Genomic DNA, 19,856 nt, shown 5'->3' with positions numbered 1-19,856 from the left:
TTCTGATTCACACCGTATATGATGAGTTCATCAACATATGGTGCTAGCTTCTCTAAAACAGAATGATTATTAGCCACAAATTCCATAGATTTCATGTGGGAAGGAGCCAGCTCGATGCAACTTTCTGATATTTATTGCAAATGCTCCGTGAGATTAATTATATACACCGGGGTTCTCTAAGGCTCTTGATCATTTGTAGAAGAGTTTGGCAGGCTCATGATTTACAGGTTCTTGGGAGTCATCCATGGGGAAGCTTTAAGGGATGACAATAGTACTTTATGATACCATACAATAACTCATTTGAAAACTGAAACCGTCGCATGCAGGACCCATATGTACGAATCAAATTAATTGTACTCTTAATTTGAGGACACAATCCTGCGTTTACTTGGACCGACTTCAACCACAAACATCAGATTGACATAACCTTCACATTAAATTTATGTAATTTATAGTGTATTTATTATTATATCTTTAATCCATTATATTAAATATTACACTAAAAAAAATATTTTATAGAACATTCTCTTCATTTTTTTATTAATAATCAATAATTAATTTATTTTACTAATTATGTATATATATATTAATTAAATATTAAGAATGATATTTTTATTAAATAATAATAACTTTAAAAATTATACTAATTTAATAAAATTAAATATTTATTTAATCAAATAAATATTACATTTAATATAAAAAAACATTACATCTAATTTTAAATGCCAAAAAAAATAAAAAATAATAGCACAAAAGTGAAATTCCAAATGAAAAAATTGGCTTTGGCAGAATATCGAGAAGATAACAAAATTTTATTCAAAGATTTGAATTCCATAACCAATCCAGGTCAAAGATCTCAAAATAATTCTAGTTCTTTCCAATATTTTGATGATCTTAGAGGATTCGGAACTAATCTACCGGAATACTAAGGGTGTGTTTGGTTCCATATTATTATCCATATTCCCAATCCTATTCCCCAAATATTGTTTGGCACATTATTTGAAAAATATTATTGTATTTTTTTAATTACTTTTAGACCCTTTAAGTTTATTAATTTCATTAAATACCCCTAGAAAAAAGTTTAAAAAGTAACAAAAACACTCCCTAAACCTATACTTGCTAGATTCCGACAACCACCGTCGGTGAGAGCTGGAATCTGTTACAACGGCCTACACCACTACCAAAAAAGACCAGTAATTCACTGATCTGGCCGTCGTTGACTGACAACGACGACCATATCTTTGGTCATTGCTAACGGCCAAAGATGGACTTTTTCGGTCGTCGACGGCCACATCTGGCCGTAGATTTGACCTTTTTCGGCCATATTTGTGGTGGATTTGGCCAGAAAATTCCATATCGACACATTACGTCACAAATCCGACTGGTCTGTGTTGTAACGCAATTTTCTGGCCAGATTCTGGCGGTGGTGGTGAAATCTGGCACTGCAGGTGGTCAGGGTGTTTTTATCATTTTACGAAAAATTTATATATTGGGGTGTTTAATTAAATTAGCAAACCTAGGGGGGGTTTTAGAAATTTTACCTCGTAATACTCCCCTATTCAACTACCCAATATTATTCCCAAAATCCTATCCAAAATAATAAACCAAACGCACCCTAAATTGTTATTTTAGTTTATGTTGTATTTTCTTTTAATCTTAGTGTTTTTAAACTAGTGTTAATTTATTTTAAGTTATTGTAGTTTAATATTTGCATTGAATGAAGTTTTGTTTTCAATTTTTCATCATTTTTTTTAATTATATAATTATTATGAATTTATTATTATAAATAATAATCAAATTAACATAAATATAAATTAAAAAAATAAAATAACAATCATAAAGAAATAAAATAAGTTTTGTAGTAGATGAATAGTGTCCCACCAAATTGGTATGAATGAATAGTGTTACACTAAATTTGGTGTGATACTATTCATTTACACCAATTTGGTGTGGCTTTTGGTTTTGGGTTGAAGCAAAATTTTTACACTTTACACCAAAATGGTGTTGGGTTTGAGATGCCCTTGCACAGCAAAAATCATGCATATAATTAGGAGTTCTTCTCCTTGCCCTTTTAACATATGAAAAATACTAGATATACAAAGACTCCTACAAAAAGTCTTTATACAAAATAATGTGGCAGTTGTCACACCACTAGTTTGTGAAAAGAAAGAGAAGATTGATGTGAAATTAGTGATATGATAGCTGCCACATCACTTTGTAAAAAATCTGTTACAAAGAGTATTTGTACCTCTAGCATTTCTCTTAAAATAATGTTATATGTACTAACCAAATTGTACTAATCCAAGTACTATCGATTGAAATTTATTTTTTTTAGTTTTTTAAGAAAACCGACATGACAATAAAAGAAATATACCACGTAATTAACATTTGAATTGTATGATTTTTGGTTAACGCACATAACATTATTCTTTCCCTTACCACACACACCACACATATGAAAAAACAAGAAACAAAAACAGGAGTGGAGATCAATTAGCGCGCAACCAACAGCCACCCCCACCCCCACCCCCTCTCTCTAATAATGTCTGATGTCCGTATTAATGGTAAGGATCTTTCATAGATACGGTTTGTAAGATAGAGCTGGCACATTTTCTCCCTTTAACCCGGCACTAATAAAGCTAGACTGATAGTCTCAGTATACTCTGATAATGCATTCTCATTGACCATCCATTCATATTTTGAAAAGTCTCAGGAGCCTCGACCCTCTCCTGAGCTTCCATCGCCGGTCTTTATATTATAGACAATGACAGGCACTGCCATTGTCACATAATTTTACTTCACTCTTTCTTGTACGAAAAAATCTGATTGAAATTTCGTCTTTATGAAAATATACTGTTGGTAAACATCTGCAACGAAACTAAATTATATGTAACTTAATTAAATTAAAATATTTACATAGACCCACACGGATTTTTTAATGGATTTGCAGAGACGTACAATGATTAAAACATGGAACCATGCAGATCGTGGGTCAATTGGAAAATGAAGAAAAATGATGCCAAAATGGGCAGTACCACACATAGACAAGAAAGTTAATGCTCTGAAAGTATGAGATGGTGCTGCTGGGCTCAATATATGAATTTCCTCAATCATCACAGCTAAGCTGGATTAGAATTTTGCAATTTTTTATCAAAGCATATTCTTCACAACATTTTCCTGCAGCTGCTACATCTAGCATGCATGTTGAATATCTTGTCGTATATTTTTATTGATCATGATGATGGTCCACCGAGTTGAAGGATATGATTGACATATAAGGTTCCTTCAAAGAGACGATTGATAATAATCCAGAAATCATTTCATTTTCAAAGGTTTCTGCATGTAGCAGCAGAACTATATCGATAAATTATGATAGGAAAATTCCAAAGTAAAGTTTTACTGGCTTGTGAGCCAATTGTGAAAGAGTGTTTCAACCGGATCTCATCAATCTTTATGAAGATTGGGTCCATATGGTCTCTAAATGCTTACTGTAAAAAACCAGTGTTTTAAAACCCGACCTGGCCCTGCCGGTTGAATTGGTTCAACCGAGACTCGGGGCTTTCACCAAGTCAGATTATCCATTTCACTATTTACCGAAAACCCAAGAAATTGAGATGATGATCAACGAATAATTAAAGACTGATGTGTTGGGGGTTTTGAAGAGAAAGTGCCGATGAGTGCAATGGTGGCAACGAAGTTGATTTCCAGTGAATGAATCGACTAGAAATTGAAAAAAAATAAGCGACGACAACAACCGACTTTTGCTAGCGATTGACGAGGCTAACGGGGGTGAGATGAGGTGGGTTTTTCATTATGAGGCTGAAGGGAGTATTTTTGTGGTGATGGAGAGGGTTGGCGACGCCGACAATGGTGAGATCTGAACTGGAATGTCGACGCCAGCATCGATGAGATTTCGGCCAGATATTGGGTAAATTCTCTGGGAAATGAGTTCAAGTGATGATTGAGAATTTGAGATTGCATTTAGTGTGTCACCGATGTCAACCAATAATTGCCGATTTGTATTTGGGGTGTGAATTGACTGGAAATTGAAAAAAATAGGCAACGGCAACAACCGACTTTTGCTAGTGATTGGTGAGACTAACGGGGGTGAGGTGAGGTGAGGTGGGTTTTCGTTATGAGGCTGAGAGGAGTATTTTTTTGGTGTTGGAGAGGGTTGACGACGCCGATAGTGATGAGATCTGAACTGGAATGTCGACGCCAGCATCGATGAGATTTCTGCCAGATATTGGGTAAATTCTTTGGGAAATTGGCTCAAGGGATGATTTGGATTGTATTTAGTGTGTCACCGACGTCAACCAATAATCGTCGATTTGTATTTGGGGTGTGTTTGCTAAATTTCAAACATAGGGACTTAACTTAATTTTCAAGGGTGTATTTGCTAAATTTAAAAAATTTTATCACTCGATTTGACCGGCTGGTCAAACTAGTTAAAACAGTCAACCCAAGACCCAACAACTTTATCTGAGTTTCACCTTGGGTTGATTATTAAAACATTGTAAAAAACATGAAGTTCGTAGAAACCATGGAAAATTATTTTAGAACTTTGGCAAGGAAAAGTCTCGCAAGGATACCGGGGTAAGTTTGAAGAATTTAAATATTCTTATAGCCATGTAATTCGATAAAACAATAATTTAGGAACTAAGGCACATGTTCATTGAAAATAAATTGAGGTTTATGGAACAGATCTTCCCAATGAACAAAAGAAAGGAAATTATAGCATATATAAATAAATGGCTCAAACATTAGCTGATTAGCTGCAAAATAGATTAACTAAAGACACTCCCTTTTTATGGTTATTTTATTTGAGCATAAGCATATAACATAAAATCAGTCATTGGGATAACAATATAGTAGCTGCAACTATGTGTTGAAATTAAAAAAAAAATAAAAAAAAAATTCATTGAAATATAACTGAGATGGATCAGGGCGTCAAGTGAATAATTTCAACCATTATGAGAATTACATGACAAACTAGAAGAACTCAAATGCATTTTAGTCTATTTCGATTTCCATGGATTATCTCCATAGTAATAAGCAGTGCCTACCATGAGGGCCACCGTAGCACCTTGGACAACCACTCTAGCTCTCATTAACTTCTGACCCAGGTGAGAATTGCCTCTTCTGAAACTAATTAAGCCAGCTGTGAGCACTCCTGCTGTCATAAGTGCACCTGTGATACATACATCAAACAAAGGTGAAACTGAATACAGAGCACTACTCTAAAACTAAAAGAGCACAATTCACAGTCTTGTCTCTTGTCTTAGTTGAAATGAAAGTATAATATTTAACCTAGTTTAGACAGCTTAACCATCAACACTTGCAATGCAACCCAACATGAAACTCAAATGCTTATAACTAGGAGTTAAACATGATATAACCTATCAATCTAACAAGATTCAGCTCTGGGGCATCAACTCAGATGATAAATGGCAAGGTAGGGTGGATTTGAGAATATTTCAGCTTCAAAGTCTTACTAATCAAAACATTACAAGTAACAAGGGAAAAAAATGGGATTATAGTACAAACCTAACAAGATCTTCAAGAGCAATCTAAAGGGGCAACTAAAACAGCACACCAAGACTAATAGATAAAGGAAACAACCTTAGTGACTGAAAGACTTGAACAGATAAAAAACTATGAAGCACATTATACAGAATAAAACATCTAGACCTTCTAACAGTCAAGTTAAAAAAAGTCGAAGGATCCAAATAGGTTAGGTTCAAGTAAGTTTGTCTTAAATTTAACCGGGAGTACACACATGGAGTCTATTCAAGGTTCCGACAGAACAATTATTATTATTCATAGCCTATCTAGCTGAAGTCTTCTATCTTGGAAGAAACTCCATAATCAACTCAGAATACTTGGTACCACAAAAAGACTGTTTGCTGCCAACCACTAATCATACAACCAAATATGTGCCAGCTGAGGGATCCAAAACTCCATGTATAAGTGATCCCCTCTCGCCAAAAATTGTTACATCCTGTAACCAGTATTCCCACTAAAATTTTCATTGCCTTCTCCAAGAAGCATGAAAGTGGAAATTTCATCTTTCACAAACCAGTAACCGAATGCCTATAGCATCAACACAACATGATATTCTAAGAATTCATCTCATCTAAGTTGTAGTGGATTCTTTTTGGAGAAAAAAATAATTAAAATTTTAAAATGCACATGATCCAATTTACGCAGTATAAACCGATCCAGTTTCCATAACCAATGTACATGAAAAAAGACAATTGATGCATAAAAAGCTTTTCTTTTATTATTGATCGGTGCTTGAGGAGCATAATCATTCCTACGAATTCTAAAACTGGCGAAGTTGTGTATTGTCTTCAAAACCATCTATTTAACCTCTAAATGAAATAATAGATGTGTTTACTAAAGCTGTAGTAAGGCTAGTTCTCCTTAACATGAAGAAAATTTGTACAAAACAATATGGATAGAATCCCAAATCCATTCACAAAATTTGCAGATAATCTTTAAAAAAAAATCCACTTTGACATCAAATTTCGATTAACAAAATATTAGATATTCAAACAATGGAAATTTTAAATAAAAAGAAAAGGTGAGACGGTAATGAAAAATATACCAACAGGAACAAGAGGGTTCCTGACTCGCTTCTTCTCCTCATATAAGTCCTCGAAACTGGGTTCCACAGCAACCATCTTCTCCGTCATCTGATTACGAGTTATTGAATGTCGGGGTTCAGCCCGGATTTGCTCCTCCCCGTTTAGTTGGTGGGCTTCTTGTTGTGGATTCCAATTTGGAATCGAGCTGTGTAAGTAAATATATATATAATGTTTTATTTTAACTGTTACAAATTAATTAAAAAAATTTCAAGTTGATATTACGTGGATAAATAAGGTCCATGGAGGTCTAAAACGGAGGTTTGAATTTTGGGGAACAAACATTGACCTCCCTCAGACTTCTGAAACAATCAAAGACACCCCCAAATTCCTCACTTTGTGTGAACATGAAAACTTATCCTAATATGAGTTCATGAATATTCTGACATTACATTTCTACCATTTATACCTGAAAGCTTAAAATAACTTATGTGGTTCATAAAACTTTAAGAAATTTATGCGTTTTTTTGAGTAAACTCCCATGGTTTTCGGGGAATATGATATCACCTAACAGTTTCCCAAATGCCACCATAGCCCCCGTTCCAGTGGAAATGACGATTTTATCCTTCTCACTAATATACTTTTAGCAAAAACTTACATTAAAGGACACAAATATTAGAACAGACAATGAGAGGACACTTAACAATGTAAAACTACTTTAATTGAAATTTTTTAAATGACTGTGAGTGATTTTATTGTTTAAAAAAAAAATTAAAATAGAGATAAAACAATATATACATCATTGAAAATTTTTAAAAATTAAAAAATAAAGCAATATCTATTAAAAAAATTAAAACTAAAACAAATTTCCTCAGTTTTCTATTTTTTATTTTTTCTACTAATATGTCCTCATTATTTTTATTTTTATTTTTATTTTCTTATTGATTTTTTTTTTTTCAAATTATTGTAATTTTAAAAAGCTTAGTTTATATGAAACCATATTACACATAAAATTACTTTTATACCCTTAATCCTATAGCTACAAATTTATTATAGAAGTGTCCTCGATTGATAAGATAAAAATCCGTTTGATAAGAATCCGATGGTTCCAGATTTACTGAGCATGGTGGGAAGTCACTATCCAGCCAATAAGAAATGAAGGTTGAACAAAATATTTTGGCTCCATGCTTATAACATGTAAAACACTATCCTCAAAAACTGTTTGGTGGTTTTCCATGAAATCAGAAAATCATCCAATCCAATAGTCGAAGGTCACTGTTCAGTGTGGTGAGAATAATATAATACTTTCGATAGTGAATTTTGCAGATCAATTTTTCCTCAACATCTAGCAAGAGGGAAAGAGTGATGGGAGTGAAGTCATTTGTGGTCAAATTGCTGCCATTTGCAGCGATGGTGGCTGTTGAGACCTTTGATGTTGGTCTAACAACACTCAACAAAGCAGCCATGTCCAAAGGCTTGAGTCATTTCGTCTTTGTTGTCTATGCAAATGTTATTGCTTCTCTCATCCTCCTCCCCTCTTATTTTATCATATTCAGGTAGCTAATTTCCATCTTCTTCTTATTATTATTTGATAATCAATAATACCCGGATTTATATTTTGTTTTATCTTTATGTGTAGGAGAAAGGGACCTCCACTAACTTTTTCTTTCCTATGTAAAGTCTTCCTCCTCAGCCTTGTGGGGTATGTATTTGCATTCAAGTGGTTGATTGTAGAAAAGGTGGAAGGATCTGAATTTGATTGTGCTCTGCGCGTTTTGTAGGATTACTCTGATGCAGAATTGTGTGAGCACTGGTATCAACTACAGCTCTCCTACTCTTGGTTCTGCAATGGGCAACTTAATTCCAGCTTTCACTTTCTTGCTTGCTGCTCTCTTCAGGTTCATTCTTTTCTCTTTTTATCTCATTGAAGAAAAATGCAAAAGTTCTTGCTTTTTAGTTAACTTGAAATTGAGAAATGAAGATAAAATGAATGCAAATAAATATATGTGTGTGCGGATTAGAACTGTTTCTGTGCTCCAAAGGCGAAAGTTTTGGTTTTACTGAATCCAAAGAACTAAGATGAGCGATGGATCCTTTTTATATTAGGGAATATCTCAAATTCTTTTGAGAAGATTAAAGAAGTATGATGGACAGACTTGGGGTAGCGGTTGTAAAGATTTTTGCCATTTGACCTTTTTTCTTTTTTCTTGTTTTGGGTTGGTTCAAGGATGGAAAAGTTGAATTTGAGAAGTTTAATAAGCCAAGTGAAAATTTTGGGCACTTTGGTATCAATCTCTGGAGCATTGATTGTAATCCTTTACAAAGGTCCTGCAATAGGCGCTGTGCCTCAACCGCATTCATCTTCCTTACCTGCTGAGACTGCAACAAATGATTGGGTCATTGGGGGCATTTTCCTTGCAACTGCTAGTTTATCAATTGCTATATTGAACGTTTCTCAGGCAAGAGGCAATTTCATGCCATGACTAGAAAGTTGTGTATTTCTTCACTAATTCATAATCTTAGAGAAAGTGGAAGTAATATCTGTTCATTCTATATTTGAAGGCAGCAATTCTTAAAGGATATCCATCAGAGATGACTTTAGTCACCTTCTACTGCTTCTTTGGCACCATTCAGTGTACAATAGTTTCATTGATTGCAGAGAGAAACCCGAATGCATGGAAAATTAGGCCTGATATCGAGCTCATCTCTGTCGTATACGCAGTAAGAATACAATATTATTCTTGACCACTTCTTTAACTTGCATCTTTAATCCTCCAAAAAATCAGTAACCTGTTGGCTCTCATTTTCTTTTAAAGGCGGTGTTTGGGAATGTGGTGACATATGGTGTAGTTGCCTGGTGCATAAGAAGAAAAGGACCTGTGTTTGTTGCCATGTTCAAGCCTGTGGGGATTTCTATTGCTGCCTTTATGGGTGCCATCTTCCTTGGTGACACTCTCCATATTGGAAGGTAACAATCTCTTTGCTTACAAAATACTGCTTCCTGCACCTCAAAACAGCTATAGAAGAAGAAATCCAACACCTTCAAAAGGTGAAATATTTTAATAACCTTGAAAGCACTCGTTGTGCAGTGTTATAGGAGCAATTGTAATTGTTGTGGGTTTCTACGGTGTGATATGGGCACAGTCCAAAGAAGAAGAGAGTAAAAGTGAAGTGTGCAAAAATGACAGACCACAGGTATCTTCGCAAAAGACACCTCTCTTAGATAGCTACATAAATGTGTAAACCAATGTAGTTAGTTTGTGCAGTTAATCTTTTATTTGGGAAAGGAAAGCATGAGCAGCTTGCTCGCAAGTTAACCTTGATTTGTGCATACGGTTCAAACTATTTTGAGTTAACAGCATAAGTTCATTTCTGATCCATGCATGGGTTAAACAGATTGTGAGTATCAGAAATTCAACTAGTCAAGTCAAATATATGAAACGTATTCTAGCATCTTATCTATGCTAAATCTTATTGTCTCCTCCCCAAATTCGGGAGTGCGGAAGTTGAAAGCCCTTGGCTATGATAAGCTTCAAGTTGATGAAAGATGTCATATTCTTTCCCATGATTGGTAAAAAATCATCCTGTTAGGATATGAGAAGTTCTCAAACATTTCGGTTGCATTCATTTTTACCAACAAACATTGAATAGTCTATCAATATTACACATTGCTGAGCTATCTCCAAAAATCATATATGAACAAAAGAAGCTATACGTTTTTACAACCTGTGTGTTTTCTCTACTAGTGGTGAGCAAAAAAGGTTATCAATTATCAGAGAGCTGTACCCTCACTCTCGTGTTGTCTGAGACCCCCCAAGGCTTAATAGGATAACATCTAAGCAATTTCTGATGCTTGGCTAGCAAGTCCACCCCGCGGGAGTTGATTTTTTTTTTCAAGATCTAGCAGGAAAGAAAAATTGCAGTGATTGTTGTTAAATGTGAAATTCGTTGAACCTAAATTATGATCCAAATTCACTTCTTGATATCATCAGACATTGCTGAAGGTATGCAATGGGTTGTAAGAATATCCAGGATTGCTGCTTTTGCAGTCTTCGTACGGGGGACCACTATCTGCATAGAACAACTTCTTGTATCTCTATATGAGTAGCAACATGTCTATGAATCCTCAACATATGCATATCCACATTTGCAGATATGCATAAGAAAAAATCCACTTCGACATCAAACTTCGACTAACAAAAGATTAGAAATACAAACAAGGGAAAAATTAAATAAAAAGAAAAATGAGATAGTAATGAAAAATATACCTACAGGAACAAGAGGGTAAGGGTTCCTGATTCGCTTTCTCCTCCAATAAGTCCTCGAGACTGGTTCCACCCAACCATCTGCTCTGTTTATCTAATTAAGAGGTTATTAAATGTCAGCGTTCGGCTTGGATTAGCTCCAATTTGGAATCGAGTTGTGTAATTATACAATAACAGTAATGTTAGGTCCACGACTCAATCTCATAACTTTTTCTCACAACCCCCGATGTGGCAACTCGTAAATGGGCAGGTGAGATCTATTTGCGAGCTAATTAATTGCAAACTGCTACGTTAAGGGTTGTGAGAGAAGGTTGTGGGATTGAGTTGTGGACCTAGCATTACTCATACAATAATGTTAGGTGATCCTTCTTGTTGGTTGCAAGGTTCATGTTGTCACATTTGAGGGGCAATGTTACTTTATGCCCAGGGGATCTAGCGAGACCTTGTCTGTCATGACTCGTGATATAGCGGTGGCTAAAGTTGTTTGTACACTTTACTTTTATAGAGGTGTCATTAACTGTTTCAAAAACATGGGGAGGTTATTTAACTTTAATGGATATCTAGGGGGTGCCATTGTTCTTTTCCCAAAATTTAGGATTTAAAGTTACTATCCAAGGAAATTGATAAAACTTACTAGATTAGTCACATTTTGAGGGAGTTTTATGTAATTACCAAGTTTCAAGCTCAAAACTTTATTAGGCATACTTGATTCAATTCAAGATCTCAACTTAAAAAGGTAGAGATCCTTTCATTTTGAAACTTTTTGGAAAGTTGAATGCTGTTTATAGTTTGAGAAGTAAAGAAAAGTGAAGGTTTCGCTTGAATGCGTAGGAGTTTAAAGATAGGAGTATTTTGGCATTAAAATTAAATGGTGACTAATAAGGTTTAAGTTTGAAAAGTGGGTTAATTATGTAAAACCCCTTCAAAATGTGGCTGATTACATCAATTTTTCCTTTTATTCATAATACATAATTAATTTAAGGGCTTCTAAATTAATAACTAAAAACAATTTCTTATTTATATTAAATAAGTAGATAAACAATAAATAAAAAAAATAAAAAAAATTCTTATTCATAATTAAGATAAAAATGGAAATTATGGAATCCACCATTTGATTGGTAAATATCAAATATATATTTTGTTCTTCCACATTGACCTGTTGTCCTTGTGTAAAGAGTAAACAAATATGGTGGGAAGTAGAGCCGGTGGTGTAAAACCCCTCTCCAGTCAGGTATCCTCTGAATATCCCTCAATGAGAATTTGAAGGATACATGTCTGAAGAATAAGTTGTATTTAGAAAAACTTATGTAAGGATAATAATAATAATATTCAAAACATTCATATAAGATGTCACACAGGATCCAAACTTATAATTTCAAAAACTTTAAGAATTTATCTAGAAATTACACATTCAAAACATATTTATAGGGTGGAAGCTTCCAAATGTGTTTCACAAACATTTATCATTTACATTATTTACATCAAGATAAAAACATCAAGATGACAATAAATCATCTCCCCTCACGTGTAGCCCCATTGTCTCTAGCATCCTTCATTTCTGGTCTACCTGCAAAGTAATTAACAATGAAAGGGTGAGCGCTAATCGCTCAATAAGGAATGGTCTATTTCATTCTAAATGTGCTACTTGACCTTCATTTAAACATATTTGTTAACACACCACTTATCTTTTACATCTAGGTATACTTCCATTTTTTTTTTACTAATTCATATGCTTTTCATCATTTTATTCCGTGGTTATATAAACATCAATGCGTACACATACAAATAAGTATGTAAACATAGTAAACACACATTACATGTCATGATATAACATCTAAATATCATCTAACATGAGTATAAATCATCTCATGATATAAATAACATCATAACTCATGTAATGCAACTAAATGCATATGAAGCCTTTAACGTCTAGTCGATCGGACTTTTCTTAGCGTCTTAAACACTTCATATCATCTAGCCTCAAATTCATCTAGAGCTCATAACATCAGGAGGCGTGCTTACGCTTTATTTAGCATCTAAAGCATATATTCATCTTTCCTCAACCGGTATACGAGGATATGCTTATGCATTTTCCATCATGTCTATATGCATCTCTAATATTTTATGGCATGTAAATACATATTTTAGTGAGCTTAATACTTTTAATTCACCTATGGATTATCAATCCATTTACATTAACTCTTGCTCACATTCATCATCTTAAAACATGTATTACATTGCATCTTCATGCAATTTCATAACATTAATCATGCATTGACATCATGACCATGTATATCTTTCAAAGATCATCTCACTAATGGGTAAAAATTAGCACATGGCTTAATCACATCAATATATAATCAATTCATAATCATAAGAATTAATTATGTTAAATCTTAAACTTTAATAACTAGAAGCTTATTCTTCAGGCCATTTTCCATCCATTTCCTAAATGAATTTGCTTTTGAAATAAACATAAAAGTTATAGGGCTATGTCTTAATTTCTAGTGCTTCAAGAATCATATCATTTAGATTTCTATAACTTAAGTTATGATGGAAATACTGAAGCTTGTTTAACATAACCCCTAAACTTACCAAATCCGAATTTTTCATATTAAATTATGCCACATCAATTCATATTGACAATTAACCAATAGATTAACTTATAGATCAAATAAACCTCCCTTTAATAGTCTTTAACATCTTAAAGGAAGTGTAAAATCTCATTCTCATAATCATCCATTATTGCTATAACATTGTAAGCTAATACAAACAACACATCAACATTTCTGATAGCAATCATTCAACATCATGTGGCCTCCAATACTACAAGTTTTGCCACAATCAATATCAATACTTCATTTTCTTCAATTAAACATAACAACTCATAAAACATAAATGGCAATAACATCATGTATAATGAATTCAAGGCAATAAATAAAATTAATGAGTTTAACTACACTTGCTATCAACTAATTCTATGTCTTAAAGCCTTAATTTAAGGTTTCATTAAAATCTAAAAACTGTAGCATAATCCCTAAAGTCATGAGAGGTTCTTCCTTACCTTTCTAAAGAATTCCCCCACCAAATCCTTTGTCTTTATCTTCCTTTACACCTTAATCCTACATATATAATATTATACCTCAACATCTATCTCAAATCTTCAAATCACATCAAAACTAGGACAATTAATCCTTACCTTAGACCTTTCAATTTGAAGATCTAAGGCTCCTGTCTTGTTAACCTAGAAAAATTATGTAAAACTCCTTTAAAACTTAGAGAGCGAAAGCTTGTTTCATGGAATATTTGAGAGAAAATTGAAGAAATGTTGAAGAAAGGATATCTCTCTTGGGTTAAACGAATTTCCTCTCATTTATAAGAAAATATTTCATTAATTTTCTAAAATTATTGTATTGGCCCAAATATTTTAATTATATAACTCATAAGTCTTTAATTCTTCATATAAGGACATTTTGGTCATTTAGCACTAAACATAATTATTACTTAATTAATGTCATTAAATGCAATTAAGCCTACTCATCCTTGACTTTGTAATGCTTATCCATAGGCAAAATGACTATTTTGCCCCTAATACCCTTTTATGGATAATTGATTCATACCGCTCCAAATGAATTGACTATTTTGCCCCTAGTTAGATTTTATGATTTTTAACATAAAATTAACATCTAAAGGATTATTTTGAGTTGAGAACATACCTTTGACATCTTGGGTATTATAGGCAGTGGGCCGTGTCAACCCATGGCACAGCACGAAAAAAGCACGACACGACAAGGTACGGCACCAAAAAAAGCACAGCACGACATGGCCCACGATTATGCGGGCAATGCCATGGGCCTTAAAAAAGGCATGTGGGTCGGCACCGCACGACAGGTAAAAAAAAAAAAAAATACTAGTCTATATTTACAACTAAGATATATTTGAAGAATTTAAAAATTTAGAAATTAATAAAAATGAAGATGTATAATAATTTTTAATTTTTAATTCTAATTTCTAAGTTTGTATTTGTAATTTATAATTATACTTGTAAGTAATAAAAACTAAAAAGTGTTGAAATTCAATTAATATTTCAATGTCTCATTATTTTATTATATTTTATAGTGATTATATATTTTTTAATTAATATAAATACAAAATGTCACTGAATATAACATATAAAATATTTTTATAATAATTATTAATAATAAATCAAACTAACCATAATATTAAAATTAAATATTTTTACAAAGCACACGGGTCGACCCATGGCATGGCCTAAGGCATGGCACGATAGATAGCGGGTTATGCCGTGGGCCTTCAAATTTGGTGGGCCGACAAGGTACAAATTTTCACGGCATGCCCCACAGCACGACGGGCCTTGAATTTTTAGGTATGGCACGACTCACCGTCGACTTGAGTGGGAAGTCACCATCCAGCCAATAGGAATGGAAGGTTAAACAAAACATTTTGTGACTCCTCTGCTCATAATATCTCAAGAATAATGTTATGTTTACAACTGAGTCATACAATCAGGCAAAAAACATAGAACAAAGTAGTCATTTTACATAAATTTTGTAAATTTTTTGTCTGATTGTATGTTGTATGACTTAGATATAAACATAGCATTATTCATATCTCAAACACTATCTTTAAAAATTTCTCTTCGAGTAAACTACTTTTTCCCACCAAGATTTGCCTTAATGACACTTTCCACCCAAAAAGTTTCAAAATACCATTTTCCACCCAACATTTATATTCCGTTACTACCCAAAGTTGATTTTAGCCAATTCTAGAGACAAAAATTCTCTCCATCACCACCATTTAAACCTTCGGTTTCCTCTCTACAAAACCCCTCTCACTTTGAAACCTGATTTCTCACCGGTTGTCGTCACCGCAAATAGACCTGGCAAACGGGCGGGTTGGGCGGGTATGGTCCGAGTAGCAATGGGTCACGGGTGGAACGGGTTACGGGTGAAAAATTCTCGCAGGTCGACATTTTCATGATCCGTAACCGCCCGTGCGGGCGTGGGTCACCCACGTGTCACCCGTGAAAATGGAAGCAGCTTTTTACATTTTTCATATTTTTTACTGTTTTCCATATTAAATTTATTAGTTATTAACTTATTATATTTTGGGGGCATTTTCCTTGCAATGCTAGTTATCAATTGCTATATTGAACGTTTCTCAGGCAAGAGGCAATTTCATGCCATGACTAGAAAGTTGTGTATTTCTTCACTAATTCATAATCTTAGAGAAAGGGAAGTAATATCTGTTCATCTATATTTGAAGGCAGCAATTCTTAAAGGTATCCATCAGAGATGACTTTAGTCACCTTCTACTGTTCTTTGGCACCCATTCAGTGTACAATAGTTTCATTGATTGCAGAGAGAAACCCGAATGCATGGAAAATTAGGCCTGATATCGAGCTCATCTCTGTCGTATACGCAGTAAGAATACAATATTATTCTTGACCACTTCTTTAACTTGCATCTTAATCCTCCAAAAAATCAGTAACCTGTTGGCTCTCTTTCTTTTAAAGGCGGTGTTGGGATGTGGGGACATTGTGTAGTTGCCTGGTGCATAAGAAGAAAGGACCTGTGTTTGTTGCCATGTTCAAGCCTGTGGGGATTTCATTGCTGCCTTTATGGGTGCCATCCCTTGGTGACATCTCCATATTGGAAGGTAACAATCTCTTTGCTTACAAAATACTGCTTCCTGCACCTCAAAACAGCTATAGAGAAGAAATCCAACACCTTCAAAAGGTGAAATATTTTAATAACCTTGAAAGCACTCGTTGTGCAGTGTTATAGGAGCAATTGTAATGTGTGGGTTTCTACGGTGTGATATGGGCACAGTCCAAAGAAGAAGAGAGTAAAAGTGAAGTGTGCAAAAATGACAGACCACAGGTATCTTCGCAAAAGACACCTCTCTTAGTAGCTACATAAATGTGTAAACCATGTAGTAGTTTGTGCAGTTAATCTTTATTTGGGAAAGGAAAGCATGAGCAGCTTGCTCACAAGTTAACCTTGATTTGTGCATACGGTTCAAACTATTTTGAGTTAACAGCATAAGTTCATTTCTGATCCATGCATGGGTTAAACAGATTGTGAGTATCAGAAATTCAACTAGTCAAGTCAAATAATGAAACGTATTCTAGCATCTATCTATGCTAAATCTTATTGTCTCCTCCCCAAATTCGGGAGTGCGGAAGTTGAAAGCCCTTGGCTATGATAAGCTTCAAGTGATGAAAGATGTCATATCTTTTCCCATGATTGGTAAAAAATCATCCTGTTAGGATATGAGAAGTTCTCAAACATTTCGGTTGCATTCATTTTTACCAACAAACATTGAATAGTCTATCAATATTACACATTGCGAGCATCTCCAAAAATCATATATGAACAAAAGAAGCTATACGTTTTACAACCTGTGTGTTTTCTCTACTAGTGGTGAGCAAAAAAGGTTATCAATTATCAGAGAGCGTACCCTACTCTCGTGTTGTCTGAGACCCCCAAGGCTTCATAGGATAACATCTAAGCAATTCTGATGCTTGGCTAGCAACTCCCCGGGGAGTTGACATTTTTTTCAAGATCTAGCAGGAAAGAAAAATTGCAGTGATTGTTGTTAAATGTGAAATTCGTGAACCTAAATTATGATCCAATTCACTTCTTAGATCATCAGACATTGCTGAAGGTATGCAATGGGTTGTAAGAATATCCAGGATTGCTGCTTTTGCAGTCTTCGTACGGAGGACCACTATCTGCATAGAACAACAACTTGCATTTCTATATGAGTAGCAACATGTCTATGAATCCTACCATATGCATATCCACATTTGCAGATATGCATAAGAAAAAATCCACTTCGACATCAAACTTTGACTAACAAAAGATTAGAAATACAAAAAAGGGAAAAATTAAATAAAAAGAAAAAGTGAGATAATAATGAAAATATACCTACAGGAACAAGAGGGTAAGGGTTCCTGATTTGCTTTCTCCTCCAATAAGTCCTTGAGACGGGTTCCACCCAACCATCTGTTCTTTTATTAATTAAGAGGTTATTGAATGTCAGGTTCGACTTGGATTAGCTCCAATTTGGAATCGAGTTGTGTAATTAACAATAACAGTAATGTTAGGTCAACAACCAACTCATAACTTTTTTCACAACCCCCGATGTGGCAACCGTAAATGGGCAGGTGAGATCTATTTGCGAGCTAATTAATTGCAAACTGCTACGTTAAGGGTTGTGAGAGAAGGTTGTGGGATTGAGTTGAGAGCTAGCATTACTCATACAATAATGCTAGGTGATCTTCTTGTTGGTTGCAAGGTTCATGTGGTCACATTGAGGGGCAATGTTACTTTATGCCCAGGGGATCTAGCAAGACCTTGTCTGTCATGACTCGTGATATAGCGGTGGCTAAGTTGTTTGTACACTTTACTTTTATAGAGGTGTCATTAACTGTTTCAAAAACATGGGGAGGTTATTTAACTTTAATGGATATCTAGGGGGTGCCATTGTTCTTTTCCCAAAATTTAGGATTTAAAGTTACTATCCAAGGAAATTGATAAAACTTACTAGATTAGTCACATTTTGAGGGTTTTATGTAATTACCAAGTTTCAAGCTCAAAACTTTATTAGGCATACTTGATTCAATTCAAGTCTCAACTTAAAAAGGTAGAGATCCTTTCATTTGAAACTTTTTGGGAAGTTGATGCTGTTTATAGTTGAGAAGTAAAGAAAAGTGAAGGTTTCGCTTGAATGCGTAGGAGTTTAAAGATAGGAGTATTTTGGCATTAAAATTAAATGGTGGCTAAAAGGTTTAAGTTTGAAAAGTGGGTTAATTAGATAAAACCCCTTCAAAATATGGCTGATTACATCAATTTTTCCTTTATTATAATACATAATTAATAAGGGCTTCTAAATTAATAACTAAAAACAATTTCTTATTTATATTAAATAAGTAGATAAACAATAAATAAATAAAATACTTATTCATAATTGAGATAAAAATGGAAATTATGGAATCCACCATTTGATTGGTAAATATCAAATATATATTTTGTTCTTTCCACATTGACCTGTTGTCCTTTTGTAAAGAGTAAACAAATATGGTGGGAAGTAGAGCCGGTGGTGCAAAACTCCTCTCAGTCAGGTATCCTCTGAATATCCCTCAATGAGAATTCGAAGAATACATGTTTGGAGAACAAGTTGTATTTAGAAAAACTTAAGTAAGGATAATTATAATAATATTCAAAACATTCATATAAGATGTCACGCAGGATCCAAACTTATAATTTCAAAAACTTTAAGAATTTTTCTGAAATACACAATCAAAACAAGTATAGGGTGGAAGCTTCCAAATGTGTTTCACAAACATTTATCATTTACATTATTTATATCAAGATAAAAACATCAAGATGACAATAAATCATCTCCCCTCATGTGAAGCCCCATTGTCTCTAACATCCTTCGTTTCTGGTCTACCTACAAAGCAATCGACAATAAAGGGTGAGCGCAATCCTCAATAAGGAATAGTCTATTTCATTATAAATGTGCTACTTGACCTTCATTTAAACTATTTGTTAACACACCACTGATCTTTTACATCTAGTATACTTCCATTTTTTTAAAATTCATATGCTTTTCATCATTTATTCCGTGGTATAAACATCAATGGTACACATACAAATAAGTATGTAAACATAGTAAACCACACATACATGTCATGATATAACATCTAAATCATCTAACATGAGTTAAATATCTCATGATATAAATAACATCATAACTCATGTAATGCAACTAAATGCATATGAAGCCTTTAACGTCTAGTCGATCGGACTTTTCAGCGTCTTAAACACTTCATATCATCTAGCCTCAAATTCATCTAGAGCTCATACATCAGGAGGCGTGCTTACGCTTTATTTAGCATCTAAAGCATATATTCATCTTTCCTCAACCGGTATACGAGGATATGCTATGCATTTTCCATCATGTCTATAGCATC

General features: G+C 34.1%; 2 protein-coding genes across 2 annotated transcripts; one reads left to right on the top strand and one right to left on the bottom strand.

Annotated features, from left to right (window-relative positions):
• Positions 1 to 4,888: 4,888 nt before the first annotated feature.
• Positions 4,889 to 6,789, bottom strand: LOC116135427 (RING-H2 finger protein ATL48-like). The gene is made up of 2 exons (XM_031421130.1): positions 6,611 to 6,789; positions 4,889 to 5,191 (listed from the first exon to the last, which is right to left on the bottom strand). Exons 1-2 carry the CDS (start codon positions 6,696 to 6,698, stop codon positions 5,019 to 5,021), a joined length of 261 nt encoding a protein of 86 aa, XP_031276990.1. The 5' UTR covers positions 6,699 to 6,789; the 3' UTR covers positions 4,889 to 5,018.
• Positions 6,790 to 7,836: 1,047 nt separating this feature from the next.
• On the top strand, positions 7,837 to 10,551 carry LOC116136277 (WAT1-related protein At3g28050-like). Its single transcript, XM_031421995.1, has 7 exons — positions 7,837 to 8,143; positions 8,227 to 8,289; positions 8,369 to 8,485; positions 8,815 to 9,046; positions 9,150 to 9,308; positions 9,404 to 9,555; positions 9,677 to 10,551. The coding sequence occupies exons 1-7, from the start codon at positions 7,953 to 7,955 to the stop codon at positions 9,828 to 9,830; spliced, it is 1,068 nt and encodes a 355-aa protein (XP_031277855.1). The 5' UTR covers positions 7,837 to 7,952; the 3' UTR covers positions 9,831 to 10,551.
• Positions 10,552 to 19,856: the final 9,305 nt, after the last annotated feature.

The sequence above is a fragment of the Pistacia vera genome, unplaced genomic scaffold (assembly GCF_008641045.1).
Source record: "Pistacia vera cultivar Batoury unplaced genomic scaffold, PisVer_v2 Contig109, whole genome shotgun sequence".
In the NCBI taxonomy this organism is placed as follows: domain Eukaryota; kingdom Viridiplantae; phylum Streptophyta; class Magnoliopsida; order Sapindales; family Anacardiaceae; genus Pistacia; species Pistacia vera.
This window is presented reverse-complemented; position numbering and strand designations above follow the sequence as displayed.